The sequence below is a fragment of the Lepidothrix coronata genome, unplaced genomic scaffold, assembly GCF_001604755.1.
Source record: "Lepidothrix coronata isolate B3197 unplaced genomic scaffold, Lepidothrix_coronata-1.0 Scaffold77, whole genome shotgun sequence".
In the NCBI taxonomy this organism is placed as follows: Eukaryota; Metazoa; Chordata; class Aves; order Passeriformes; family Pipridae; genus Lepidothrix; species Lepidothrix coronata.
Genome location: NW_016690257.1, coordinates 3,899,129 through 3,914,577, shown reverse-complemented (window position 1 = coordinate 3,914,577; position 15,449 = coordinate 3,899,129). Strand labels below are relative to the sequence as shown.

Here is a 15,449-nt window from a genome sequence, read left to right as displayed (position 1 = left end):
CCTTCTTTGCACGAAAAGCATAGTTGTTATATGACAGATCACTATTAGATCAAATGCAGCAATTAGTTACTGGGATTGTTAGCTCTGGCAGTGACTGCAGCTTGGTGAATTGTGACTTTTACCCTCGTGTAAGTTCAAGGCTGTCTGTTCACAGAGGCTTTAAAATGTGTTTCAAACTCGAACTGAAGCAGTAAGGCAAGTGCTTCTGACAAGGAATGAAAAATCACTTTCAAATGCTTTGAGAGGAAAGGATCCTACTTTTCTGGGTTCTCTGAGTTAATTTACAGTGTGCTTGTTCCTTTAAAAAACAAAAGAAGACCCACACAATATTGTCAGAAAGATAGCCAAGTTTTTCAGATCTCCCAAGTATTGTTATTTTATATAAACTCTTTTTTTTTTTTCTTGACTGCTCAGCTGTTTTTGACCACTATTAGCGGTTCAGATGTAGTCTTTTTGGTTCAAAATCAGCCTTTGAATATACTCCCAAAATCTGTGCAAAAGATAATATGTGATATGGGATCCCTAAAGATGAGGTGAACAGAGGAACCTTCCATAAAGCAATTGCTGATATTATAATCTACTGGGTGCATATGACAATGTTGAAAGCTCATACAACAGCAATTGTTTTATTTAGTTCTCAATTTTTGGGTTTACTGTTTTACTGGGGAAAAGAAACCTAAAAAACCAAAAACAAACAAAACAAATCAAAACAAAAACAAACAAACAAACAAAAAACCCAACCAAGAACCACAAGAAAACCAGACAACAGCTGTAAATGGGCTGGAATCAGAATCATCTTAACCTGTTATATAATGGTGAGTAGGTCACTGTTGATTGTGTTAGAAAACTTATTTTGGGTATCTTTGTTAGCCCATCTCAAATCAGTTATAAACTTTGTTAGTACTAATAAAAGAAAGGAACAAGGTGTCTTGCATCTCTTGGGTTGAGTGGCAACTTCGTTCAGTCATTTAACAAGGTAATACTGTACCTTGTTGTAGGAAAATTGAATAAATGCTTTCAGCATCTCAATTGATTTTTATTTTTTTCCTTAAAGCTTTAACAAAAAATCCATATATATATCAACAGACTCAAATTAGGTAAAGATCTATTTTGGACTGACCTGCAAAATTAAATTACCTTTGATGTGTGAGACAAGTCAATAGCCATTTCAGCCGTGGTATCACTTTCACCAGAGACAAAGGTGGAGATTTACAAATGTTTCTGTATCTAAGAAGGTGTCCTGGTAAACAGTGTAGGTGGAAGTTCACAGACAGCATTTTCCTCATTGATGCTGCAGTACACTCATAATCCTTTTTGTAGAGCCCTCCTTTTGGTCCACACTCACTGGAGCCAGTGAGGCTCTAGTCTCACAGGCATCTGAAGTCAAATAACTGGGGTAACTAGTTAGGTTACCTTTACCTAAATTTTGAGATTAGTCAGAATACTAGTTTTATAATTAAACTGCAAGGAGAATGATGATAGAAAAAAAAATTCTTTTCAAACAAAGGAATACTTACTGAAGTATTGTATATATTATATATATTATAACGCCTATTGAAGTATTGTACTGCAGTTATTTTGTCAAACAGTTTTTTGGCATGAAGATCTTTGATACTGGAAGTTTAGTAGGTGTAGCTATACTGCTGTTATCAAGTAGGCATGAATTACTCCAAGTGTTATTTCTAAAGAATATTTCTTTGCCATGTTAGATGGTAGCTCAAGTTCAAGTCTAATCTTTATTTTCACAAAGAGACATCATGTGTCATCCTCACTTCCAGTAGGGAGGGAGGTGCTTTATGTTGCAGAAAGTATCTGCCTGCTAGTGAAAATATAGTCAGATGTAAAAACGTGCTGGCAAGTAAAGCTGCCTTTGGAAATAAAATGTTTTTTGTGTTCCTCTTTCCTAAACTTTCTGCTGAGATCTTAGAGCCAGAATGTAGGTTTAATCTTAGTAATCACATACATAATCTAAATAAGCATAAAATTTGCGTCTACCATATGGTAATGATGGCTAGAGTGAAGTAAATTGAAAAAAGAATAAAGAATACTATCGACATTGTCCATGTCTCAATTTCTTGTACTCTCTCTTGTCATTTCCTGTGGTATATAGGTGTATTATTATGGGATGCTTGCTAGTTAGACTAGTTAAGAGAAGATGGTTGAAAGTCAGCAATCCTTGGACTTTCTGATGTTCAGACAAATAAGGAAATCAAGTAAGATTGTAAAGAAACTTATACAGAACATGTCCTCTTCAGTGAGGCATTGGATGATTTATGATTCATTTTTTTTTCTTTACAAATTTAAGACTTCTATGTTAAGCGAGAGTTTTTAGAAAAATCTGATGCAGAAAGTATTCATAAGGAATATCATGGCTAACATGGGGAACAAAAAGGAAGGCAGGTTCTTTATCTTTTCTTCCAAATTTTTTTTTTCTTTTTTCAAAATACTGTGTACTATCTAGTAACAGCTTGGCATCCCAGGAAGCTCACTGACAGAATGTAATTGTATAATCAAGCTTAAAATCTTAACTGAAGGCATATTGCCCAGGTGTTGTTTCTGTCTAAGGGTTTTGGAAAGTCTTGGGAGAAATGCACATCAAGTGAAGTCCAAATTGGAACAGCAGCTTCTGTCATGTGTAACTTTGTGCAAAATAAGTATAGATTGCACCTCTGACGTGGTTTATGGCACAAGTGTGTTCCTGTCCTCCTTGAAGGTACTTTCACATTCTTCCTGTTCAAAAGAGAACAAACTCTACAGAAACTGATTTTGCTTATCAGAGAAAAGTGACAAGAGATATATTTTTTCCTGCTGGCGTGAAAAGAAACACAAACTCTCTATGGCTTCAACTGGAGATGTGGATTTAGAGCACACCAAAATTTGACATTCCCTTCCTACTTGCATTTTGTAACGTTTGTTTTCAGAAATTAAATCAGTGCTGACCTTAACAAAGCATTCCCACAGCTAAAATTGGACTGACAATGAGTTAGTCAGCATTGTCCTGAAAACAAACAAAGCTGTTTGAAGTTTCACAACTGTTTATCCACTGCTGTCCGCTTGCAGTGAATATACCCAATATTTATAGATAGATAGGCTAGTCCCTTTCAGTTGTAAGAAACGCTTGTTGTACTGACTCACTTGCCTCACTCCATTTTCGATCACGACTTTTTCCCACAGAAAAGAACCTGAAAACAGGGATTACCAGCTGCACAAAATTGTTTCCATCCTCAGACCTCTAGAAATCCTCTTCGAATTCATCCTATTTAGTTTCATAGCAAAAAACGTATCAATTTTTAACCAAGAAAAAGTAGCTGCAGAGCTTAAAATTAGTTGTCTTTTTGATCCTTTCATCTCCTTTTGTCCTCTCCAAACTATTTATAAGGAGAGCTGTCAGTATAGTGTTTCATCTCATGGTTCACGACACCATCTCCTACTGCCACTCTCTGATTTAGGCTTTTCTGAAAACCTGCCGTGGCTCAAAAATGTCACAAAATGAAATTAAATTGAAAAGTAGCAGAAGATTCTCCCCAGTTTGCCTCTCCCTTTCTGTGGCCTCTGAGGTAATTGCCTTTAAATTTTCCACTCTTCACATATGTTTTTCAGTTTTCAGGAGAAAGACTGAACTGAAGTCTTTATATTGACCTGTCAGTGCATAACTGATAATACAATGAAGTTATCCCCACTCTGACTTTTTTTCTTTTCTGCCAGTGCTCCTTATTTTTCTGTTTCCAGCACAGCTGCAGTGCTAATTGCTAATTGTTGGGCTTTTTAAAATTAGCCAGTGCTATAAATCCTAAGTAGTAATGACTAAAATCTGGAGTCAATTATGTAGCCAGTTTTGCGTAAGGAAGAAGTAGACCATCACTCTTCAGATGTAGCTAATGGATTCAGCATTGTCACCTCCTAACAAAAAAAGCTTTTGATTTTTCTACAGGAAAGCCAGATGGTTTCTATCTGTCCTTCATAGCAAATTTGACCTTTAAATGAGAAAACATCAGGGACCAGTGATTCATTGGCAGACAAAGGACTCAGCAGGCATTAAAGGACAGTTTCCTAATTGCCTGAGCTGTGTTTCAGATGCCCATTGATTAAAGAAGGTTCTGCAAAGACACTGCATTACAGACGAGGTGGTTGTGAGCACAGGCAGCACAAATACCTGACTCCCAGCAAGCAGGAGGTAACTGCTGTCTGTGAAAGCAGCCCATTCAGTTTTGACAGTGCCTTTGGATACTCACAGAAAAGGCTAAAATCAAACCGCTCAGAAGAGAGGAAAATCCTTCTGTGGACTGAAATGCTGGGAGCACCCTCTGTGTTTCCAAGTCTGAGGAGGTCTCATCCCCCTTGATAAGAAAAGGATCAGTGTGGTTATTTGGAAACTATCAAAAAGAGGGAGCAGACATTGTTTTGTTCCTGAAACATTGACTATATCAAAGTAAAATTATTTTTATTGTACAGGTATAAAAGCTGAAGCAGAGATGTGACTGAAGGTACAGAAGGAGTTTCTGAGCTAGTTTGTTCCTAAGCCTGAGATAATTTTTTCCTTTTTTTTTTAATCCAGTTTATAGTGAAACTCCTACTGCTCTTTCCCCTCCTCTTTCCTCCCCAGTCAGTCAATGGATAATTGAGAGTTGAGTTCCCAAGTTAGTGAAATGGAAAGGACCTCTAAGTTGGAGCTTGAGAAGCCTTTTTAGGCAGTGATTGTCCGTTTTCACCTGACTGAAAATACACGCATTGGTTAGAAGGTGGCACTAGGAAACCTTCCTGATGCCAATAGGAAATTTACATTTATAGGAGAAATAAACTCAGTTTTGCATGATTAGAGTCTCTTTGCTTCACTAGTCGTATTTTCTTGCTGCTCTGGGGAGGTTTATTCTTTGTAAAAGTGTCACATTGCTACGGAGCTTATTTTGCTTCGACAGATATTCATGTCTGTGTCCATTTGGGTAATGATGCTGCAGCTGCACACCCAGCTTTTCTGTTTCTAGGCTGTTGATTTTTCATGTATATTAATTCATTTCAAAATACAAAAAAAAAAAGTTGGAATAAACATCACAACGTGAACCAAGAGTGTGAGAACACTCTTGTTCTCCTGTTGCTTTATATCGCACTCTCTAATTGACTGTAAGTTTTTGGCCAGCATGATGAAATTCTGAGCTGGAATAGTATCATCTTTGTGTACTGTTGCAGCTGAAACCCTGATTTTCCCACATATTCAATTTAGAGATGTTCTCTAACATCTTTAGTGCCTTCTACTTAAAAAAAAAAAATATAGAGAGAAGCATACATGGGCTTGTTTAGAAACTGCAGTTTGTTCAAATTCAACCCTTGAAAACAAAGGCTGTTGTTGGAATAGTGTTCCAAATGAAAATGTTCATGCAAATAAAACATCTGAATAGTTTGTTCTGTGAGTTGTTTAGGCTGCAAGCAACAGGGAAAACAAGAAAGTATTTTACTGAAAAAGATGGAATGTGATAAGGGTTAAGCAAAGAATTTAATGCCAATTTCTGCCACATGAATGTTGATTACTAAGTGCTGGTAATAATTATAAGGAAAAGCAGTAAAAATAATCATGAAAACACCACTAAATACTGTTGTTTTCTTTTTTTGACTATAAATTGATCTTTGTCTGAGGTTTTAGTTGTGATGACATCCAATGTGTATTATGACCTAATGGAAAAGCACACTGAATTTTCTCTGTAAGCAGCTGATTTTGCAATGAGCAATCCCATACTGGTGTGATAAAATTATATAAAACACAAGCAGTGCTGCTTAATATTGCTGGAAGAATAAATACTAGAGCAGCGACCAGTCTTGGTGGCACATTCTTCAGAATGGCTGACTTGCAATTTGTCTGAAACCTAAACAGGATTGAGAAAGGGTTCTCATATGTACATCTTCTATGGCATCTTAAAATGTATTATTACCTTCCTCAGTAGTGATGAAAAGCAGAGCTTCATGAGTGTTCAGGATGCTGTCCTGAAGATGATAAAAGCTTCCACAGAATTTCTAAAAAGTTTATCATAACCTTGAGCCCTAAGTACCCAATTAATTTTAGGTAATTTTTTTAGCAGGGATAATATGATTTCTAGTGGAAAAAAAAAATTGAGTTTAATATGATTCCCCTGGCCCATATTGTACAGTAGATCAAATTTGAGGACAAAGAAAAATAAAAATCCATACAAATCTGCTCTTTGGTGAGAGAGAAAAGGCAGTCTTGTGGTTAAGGAACAAAAGGCCTAAGTGAAAATCTTGCAACTTTACAAGAAAGTGCACTTACCCACATAAGCTCTGTTCCCTACTGAGTTTATGTATCATATCTCAATCCTAAGTCTGTCACACTTCTGAAAATGCAAAATGCCAAAAAAAGGGTAAACCTGGGGAGATTCATTCAACAGAGTGAAGACATTGGCCTGCCATTATCTCAGACCTTTAACTACGTTTTTTAATAAGATTAGTATTTTCTTGAGTATTTCATGTCTTCTTTTTGCCATCATGTTTTTTGTACTTTACACAACTCTATGGGCCTGAGAGTTTTCTATGAAATCAGCTTTATAAACACATTTGGTGCCCTTTTCCAAACAATACTCATTCTACTTCTCCTTGAAGACACTTCAAGCAAAAACAAAGTCCAAATTTATTAGCAGTTAACAATGCCCGTTATTCTGGTAGATGTTATGCTCTTCCCCTCTTAGTTAACTTTGTGCTGGGTTAATGGTGTGAAGTAGTGTTTCTTTCTTTTTGTTACTGTAAAATATATTTTTCCCATGCTTTGGCTATTCTTACTAGGTTCCCATCCTATATGGAATTCTGCTGCAGGTGATGATCAGCATTTTTTTAGCTCATCATCAGTGCAGCCACAAGTAATTTATATTTAAATGCTTCTCTCCTCACCCTCACTCCCCCATATTTTCTTTTGAGCTGTCCCTCATGGTCTCTTCCCCTTTTAATTTTTATTTGTCTTTTGAAAAATAAAAGCTCTACCATGATAACTGACAGTAGCTTTCTTACAAGGCACTTTAAATTTTATTGAAGGATAGTAAAATTTCTAATTCCAGAATTATATAGTTTCATATAATTCTGCAATCCTCTTGTAGTTTATTACTAAACTATCCACTCTGCAGCGGGATAGGAAGTGGATACGTTTAATATTTCAAGTTGAATGTAAGTATCTTCATGGACTCTACTTGTTCATTCAGCCTTTTCATCCTTGAATGTTCAAGTTCTTCTGTTGAGACCTAATGTTGAAAAACAGTGTTTGTATATGGTGTGGAGTTTAAAACTTCCTTTTCTCAAAACAAAGCAAAAATTTAACCAGATTCATCAAATATAATTATTTTCTATTTAACAAATACTAAACTAAAACAATGCTCTTGATTTAAATATCAAAGTGACAGCTTTAAGTAAATCTTCAGGTGGAATATCTTTGATGCCTTCATGGTGGCAAGCCTTCATAAGTATGTAGAATGAGATAATTGTATAACTCATCAGAATTTCACCGCCCAAATTCACCTGTATTTTTAACACTGTGCAAAAATCTCTTCCTAGTTGGCCTGGTCTGTGAGAAACTACTGGCTTTTAGAATACATCATTTACGTTGGAACTCAGGGATTTCAAATAAGGACTACTGTTGGTTTCCTACAAGAAGTCGAAGTCAGTTGCTGCTGTTGCAGCTCAAGAAATAATTTGTAGTTTTGCCGTGTTTCTTCTCATCTAGATTCCAACAGTCAGTTTTAATGCAGGGCTGAAAAACTTTCATGCAAAGATCTGATACTCAGCAGCATTTGATCCTGCTGTTCATTGCAAACTGATTTTAAGATCTAACCATGGATAAATTTCTTTGCACATGTATCAGTGTGCCAGTATATTTTGTGGGAAGTGGGTTTAATTAGTCATTAATTCCATAGAATTAAGCTGCATCTTAATATCCCTAACTGCAGGAATTCTGAGAAGGTCTTCCATGAGCAAATTAGAAGATCGCTGAAGTGTTTGATTACTAGAGTTGTGTAAAAGAGCATTACAGTGATTTTTCCTTTTTTTGAAGCCTGGAGTGAGCAATTTTCCTGAATTCTCATTAGCATCACCTTTTCTGTGAGCATGGAAATAGATCTGAAAGAAATCTGCGCTGTAATTTGGGGAGGTATTTAAACTTGTGCATAATTGCAAGCATGTGAATAGTCCATTAACTTCAGTTGGATTCTACTGTGTGCGTCATTGGCTGTCTAAAAACTTCTGATATGTCTGTGGGAGATAATAAACCTCCTTCTCATCGTGTTTGTTACGAAGATAAAAGTTCTATACTATTAGCCTGAAATATCTGCTGAATCTCTCCCTGGTACATGCTTTGTTGAAAGTTTGAACTTTTCCTGTTTAATCCATTCTTTCATGTTGATCAAACTTCTTTTTGAGAGGAAGTTGAGGAAAAACTCAATTTATGCTTACTTCCAACATATCAGTTACAATGGTATTTTGAGTAAAGCAACTTTATGATCATAGAGCTTTTTTCCAACCTAAACCGTTCTATGATTCCATGATCTTTCCATACTTAGCAGGCTAACTTAGGCTTTTATTACAGCTCTGAAGGGTACTATTTTATAGTAGGTTGCCTTTGAAAGGAACACAGAGTTATGCTAAACCGTAATCTTGGAGCATTTTTGCTGTCATAAAGAGTGTGGTTGAGTGTGTGGTTTCCTTGGTGCACAGAAAGCATACAAAATAGGAAGGAAAGGCAGTATCATCTCACAAATCCAACCTTTTTAAGTGCACTGTTGAAATAATTTGGCTCACGTTTTTGTCAATGCCTAAAAAAAAGGGGAATGCATGGAAAACGTTGAGGAAAGACTTGATTCCTTCTTACTGTTAGTCTCCTTAGTCACAGCCGTGAGAAGGTTAAGAAGAAACATAAATCATTTGATATTTGCCTACATGAGGGGGATTTCTGATAGGCAGCTCTTTAATAGAAAAAGTTTTAATGAGCTCAACTGTTTGAGATGGAAATTGGACAAATTCAGATAGCAAATAAGTCACGCTTGTTAAATAGGGCAATTAATCATTGAAACAATTTACTGAGGATGTGAAACATTCTGTCTTTGTATAAAGATACCATAAAGGAGATTCTCATAGATAAAGTAGAAGATAAGTACTTGGTGAAAAAATTGTTTGATACCATTTTACCTAGTTCATTATGCAGGAGACTGAAGTACTTGAATGTGATGGTCTCCAGAAGAGCTCATGTCATTTGAGATTTATCTTTATGGGAATAAAGCATGTTACTAGGTGGCAGCAATAAATTTTCTGCAATTAATGTGGATTTGCTGGGCAATTTACATATTGTGATTAGCACTTCTTTGCAAGGTAACTAGTACTTTAAGGGGATAGTATTGATTAGGCAGTGCTCAGATCTAGACTTCTGAAAAGAGTTTTGAAAGGGGAACGGGATAAAACCAAGCTCAGTAGAGTTAAGGTTAGTTAGCCCTATATGTTAGAGAGTGTTACCATCTGGATCAGTTCTGAAAAACTGCCATGAAATTAGTTGGAAGTCACAGAAAGGCCCCTTCATTAATGTTCTTGGCTTTGCCAAGGTGCAAATAAGGAAGTATGGATGTTGCTGTATACTTAATTATAGTGCATTGAGCTTTTAATTCATACATGAATTGTGTTACTGGAGCAATGATTAAACTGTATGTATGGCCAGTCTTCGCGAGCGAAGATTTGGGAAAGGTCATTAACCCTTCGAGCCTGCGCAGTGGATTTTTTAGGTAAGACAAAGCATGCGCTGAACTGAGCCCACCCTTTAATCCTGAGGTTCATCTGCCGGGGCCAAGCAAACTTGGACAGTGGCAGTGAGGGTCTCAGGACGTAGGTTTGTTTAGAGTGACCTTCTCTTAGATGGATTGCCTTACAGGGCTAACGAGCTCCATCTGCCCGGGGGGCTGGGAATCGAACCCGGGTCGCAGAGGTGAGAGTCCTGCACCCTAACCACTAGACCACCAGGGGCCCCTTAATGATTAAACTATGTTGCTGTCAAAAGGAAAAACAATGTGAGGGGTAGCAGTGTCTCCAACCTTTTGTGGATGGTGGATACAATCAAAGTTAATGACCTTCACACCCACCACATAAAGGTCAGTTTTGAGAGAGTTGATTTGCTCAACCCTTCCTCTGATTCTGTGTTCTTTACTTGCTGCCTTACAGTTTCTAAAAGATGGTGTTACCTGAAAATAGATGTAGAGTAAGGAAGTGTTACATCTTTTCAGAAATTATTAGGGTCATGCAGACTCTTCCAAATTTGTATTTAATGTGCAAAGCTGTGTGTTTTTTTCTCAAGTGGCATTTCATTTTTAGTAAATGTTGAGTATTTTCTCTTTTTTCTCATACCACTTCAGTTCTGCTTAAACTCCTATGTCCAAGTACTTCCCTTGACTTTCTTGCCTTGAGCTTTGAAATTAGTAGTTGGGGCAATGAGATGTAGGGGTCTGTTTCTAGTTTATTTAAACACTAATTTTGATGAAAGGATTTGAAATAGGTGTTTTATATAGCACTGTAAATTTCCAGCAATCTGCTGTAACTTAGAAGTAAAAGAGAGATTCTCTACTAAACTGTCTTAGCTGAAATCACTTTGTCTGCTGCTGTATACACAGATAGCATAGTGCATGTGTTGAACTAATTTTAGCCATTTCTGCCCGATTCCAGGTGCAGGACAAGTTTCGTTTGGACCTATCTGATGAGGAAGCTGTCCATTATATGCAGAGTCTAATTGATGAAAGTGTTCATGCCCTTTTTGCAGCTGTGGTGGAGCAGATACACAAGTTTGCACAGGTGAGATCACCTTCTGCTCAGTTGCTGGTTTGTGTGAAAGCTGAACAAGGTGAGAGGTTGCAAGTGGTTGAGTTTTAAGACATAACTTCACTGTCTGTGATGTTTTAGTTCATTTTCCTACAGAATAAAACTCTGTTTTAACTGCCAGGACTAGAGAACAAACTAACAGTGATCCTAGAAGAAGTTGAGAAACACCTTAGCAAATATGCAGGTTCTGTCACCTGCAGTCAGGGTAGTTCCTGGTATCAATCCAGGCTGGGGGATGAGGAGATTTAGAGCAGCCCTGCTGAGAAGGACTTGGAGTGCTGGTGAGTGAGAGACTGGGTATGACCCAGCCTTGTGCACTCACAGCTCAGAAAGCCAAGTGTGTCCTGAGATCATCCCCAGCAGCCTGGCAAGGGAAGTGATTCTACCCTTCTACTGTGCTCTGGTGGGACTCTGCCTCCAGTGCTGCCTCCAGCTCTGTGCTGTCTGACTTCAACCCACTGTCAGACAATGAAATATTTGATTCTCGTGTAGAACAAAACCGTGTTCACAAAAGCATTTCTGCTTCAAATTTACAGTGGGTTTTTTTTTTTCCTCTAAAACCATCTGACATTTGGTTTGTGCTTGTCCAGGATTTAAGATACTACACTGTTTGCCTTAAGTATTAGACTCATGACAAGAAATGGAATTAAGAGGAAAAATGAAACTGCTCTGAAAAGTCAGTCATTATCCCAGTTATTTTTATTGATTCTTTCTTCAAAATGCTGATCAAATTCTGACATAACTGAGCAGAACTATTTTTATGGCTATCCATTTTGCTAAAGATCTTCTGTTGTTGTCTTCAAACTTAGTTTTTATTTTGAAGAATTGCACTATATAGTGCAGAATAAGAAGGAAAAATGTCATTTACATCCACACATGTATTGAATAAAGGTGATGTACAAAAAGGAAGTGTAATTATATGAAAATGATCTGAAATTTGTTGTCATTTACTATGGATTACTTTGGTCTTTGTAATTTCATAACACAAAGTGCAAAATGCCTCACACCTATCTTGGAGTTCAAGTAAAAAAAAAAAGGCCATTACAAAGATTCAAGATCAAAATTTTAAGTGCCTCCAATATGTGTGTAGGTCTTCCTTTTAATCACCTTTTTAAGACATGTCTTTTTACTTCATTGGCTTTAGGTGACTGCCAGACTCTCCCAGATAATTGTTATTGCATTTGTGAAGCTGTATTAGTAAGTCAGAGTTTACAGGTTTGATTTAGATAACCTTTACTTTTTCCATTCAGGCTTGTTCTTGCTTGATCTTTCTTCAGCACTTAAAACTGCTTTTAAAATTTCAGGACAGATTGTTCAGAATATGGAAAAGTACCAAAGAATGTTATCCCAGGCTTCGATGGGATGGGCCTTAGAGCAGCTTGGTCTAGTGGAAGTGTCCCTGCCCATGGCAGGGGTTTGGAACGAGTTGATCTTTAAGGTCCTTCCAACCATTCTGTGATTTCAGCTCCCAGGAATGGTGTTCTAAGCAACAAGCTGATACATACAGCAGCATCTTCCATTCATATTTTTGGGAGATAAAAAGCAAGCTCACAGTGTATATTACACTTTGGATACCAAATAAGTAGATGTGCCAGTCACTACTGTCACAGTTATCTCATTTTGGGGGTCTTACCTCTCCAGTGGCCCGTGCTGAACTGCAGCACAGTCTTGGGTGTTGTGTTTACTAAGGCCCTGAACTCTCCTTGTGCACTGCTGCAGAGTGTGCAAGCTGTGTGCTTTTAGCTTTCCTTTCTGACTTTGGCATCTGATACCTACAATGAAAACAGTAGTGTGTTGCTTTGTAAGTGCTTAGGGCATCTCTTGCATCCATGTGATGTAGGATTCTTCTGCTAGTTTTGGAGTTCCAGTTATTGCCTTTATTCATGCTCTAAAAACAGTTACACCTACGGGCTTGCCCCTGCAAGGATACTGGATGCTTGCAAGTGTGAGGAGGATGCAAAAAGAATAGTCACAAATTAGTCAGCAGTTGGCAAGTCTTAAGAATCTGAGGTCTATTCATGTATTTAAAAAAAAAACTTACAAAACATTCACTGAAGTTAATGTAATTAATGTCTATTCCCTTTATATTACAAATGAAATAGGACACTTTTTAGTGATACTTAGTACTTCATTGGTCAAAATCATTATCGTTCCTTTTTGTCTGAGGCGGTCTTAAGAATTTGCTGCTGTGGTCTTCATGGAGTCTGTAAATCATTAAATGAACAATTAATGGGTCATTGAATTTGCTGTAAAGGGGTCATCTCACACAATGGCCAACTGAAGCTTCAGTTTGTTCATTTATAATTCTGCATTGAATTGCCAATGGTCTTGCTCTTAATAGTATTATAAGTTGACTGAAAAAAACCCCAGCACTACACAAGTGTTATGACACAAGTGTAAACAGCAGATTTAGCTTAATGCCACATAATATTTAATTTTAAATGCTCTTCAACACTTTTTTTTTGTTTATCAATAGATATTTGTTCTTTTACTGCCTCCAAAATAGGCCAACAAGGAATCTGTGCAGTTTACTGCAGCACTTAAGAGCTTTTTAATAAGGTTGGTTATTACAGCAACCGCGGTTTTTCAGTATTCTGTATGTCACTCTGTAGTAAGTAAAATGCTTGGATGAAGTACTCAGGATGTTTTGGAATCAGTTCAGTATTGTTCTTTTGTAACAATATTGTAAATTGATTTTAGTTCACAGCTGTGTTACGAAGCCTTTGGTTTAATTTCTAATTGTTATTTTATCAGATATTTTACAGACCTTTTTATGCACTATTTGTCTCCTTAACAGTTATCTAAAAAACGTTGTCTGAAAAGTAAATAAATTTAACATTTAGAATGAGATAATGGTGTTGTACAATAGTGCTCAAGAGGAGGAAGAAGTGCATACTAATTTTAATCGATACTAACAAAGACTGGATAGGCATTTCTTCCTGGAGAGTCATTTTCATTTTAGTAGCATTATTTATTTCTGCAGAGGCAGGAAACAATCTCCAGATAAAGTGTCTAATTTCACATTTTATTTCCCATGTAAATTTACAAATCAAGTCAGTTGCATTTAGGGGTGATGTTAAGCAGTGCTTAGAAAAGTGAAAGTTTGTAGGTTATAGGATGTCCCACCTAAAGTGTAGCTGTACAGCTTTGAGGTTTTATCAGTGCTTGACTGCTTTCTGCTTAGGAGCAAACTCAGTTACCAGTTACTACGCTGTGGAAGTTCATGGCTTTAGAATATCTCCAAACTTTAATCCCAGTGCTGCTGTATCCCAGAATGCAGGGACCTCAGGACAAGGCTTCTGTTTTCCTTCCTGTTGGATGCCAAAATAAAATAGGGAATATCTACCAGCAGGATTGTGTGGATTAACTGAAATCATTTGTCATGGGGCAGATAGAGTTGGTTTCTGTGCTGGTTTTTCTCTTAAAGGTTGTGAAAATCACCTGCCCCTAGGCATTTCACCATGCTTTTAAGCACAGAATTCCATTTGCTCAAAACTTTTGTTCTTTGGGAGTAAACCAGGTTGAATAAACTCTGTTCTATGTTGTTTTTTTTTTCTTTTAGTATTGGAGAAAATAAGCCTTTTGCCTACACATGGTGGAAACAACCAAATGCTCAAGAAAGAGACTTTCTCAAGCCCTTGTGGACTTCACCAAGCAGCTTTGGAAGGAAAAAGCTGCAGATTTAGGAATATGGAGCACTGAGAGCTCAGAAAGTAGAGAAGCTTTTTGAGTCTCTGTTCTTCACAGGTTTAAAACCAACTAATTTTTAAAGGAAAATGATTGTTTATACCATCCTTGGGGGCCTCAAAGGTCGAAGTAAGCAACTTCCTCTCAAGCCAAAGATAACTGGAAGAGGCTGGATTTGATGGGGAATTCTTGTACCTGTTAATATATTTTCTTATTTAAAATATAAGTACATACAAAGTTACAGCAGAGAGGCCGCAGTTCCTTGGTGCAGCAAAAACCCCACAGAACTATGGCAATCTCCTCCCATCCCTTCCCACCAACTTTGTTCCCCGAGTAAATTTTAAATGTAATGTCATATGATCCTTTATTTCCCACCTTGGGCAATGTTACCATTTAGAAAGGACAATCATTTCTTGCCTGCTTACAAAAATGTTTTTAAGTGTTGATAAGTTACCCAGCCATAGGCATCCAATTAAATCATCACTAACAGACTCAGCAACCAGAATGCACAGTGAGTGGTTCAGTATTTCACACTTTTACTCTCAATGTTTTCTGTACAGTGATTATATATTCCTCGCTCTAATAAAATCTTCGTTGTTGCAGTCTTGAAGTGTTCTGTTTTGTCTTTTTAATCTTACCTGCTGAGACATGGCATACTGGAGGATTATGTTTATAACTCTTGGCTTTTTATGAGGATTTTCACTTCTCGGTTCGCTTAATGCTGAAATAAGGCCACTCTTGAAATGACTTTTGTGCCACATGTTGAGTTCGTAATGAATCTGTTTTGTATGATCAACAGTGTAATTAGCTCTCCATAAATGTGTGGCTCTCTTCAAAGGGTGCTCTTATACTCCTGTATTTTTCTTATATAACAATTTAAGCCAGAAAAAAATCCTTCCCAGTTATAAAGATAAGAGGGGACTGAT

At 37.1% G+C, this 15,449-nt stretch overlaps 1 protein-coding gene across 2 annotated transcripts in view; it reads left to right on the top strand.

Moving 5' to 3' along the window:
- Positions 1-15,125, top strand: part of PIK3C3 (phosphatidylinositol 3-kinase catalytic subunit type 3) — a 69,164-nt gene extending 54,039 nt beyond the window's left edge. For both annotated transcript variants that reach the window (XM_017819798.1, XM_017819797.1), the window contains exons 24-25: positions 10,684-10,809; positions 14,399-15,125. In XM_017819798.1, coding sequence (XP_017675287.1) covers positions 10,684-10,809; positions 14,399-14,413 — 141 coding nt within the window. In that variant the 3' untranslated portion in view covers positions 14,414-15,125. The remainder of the gene's footprint in view (positions 1-10,683; positions 10,810-14,398) is intronic.
- The last annotated feature ends 324 nt before the right edge of the window (positions 15,126-15,449 follow it).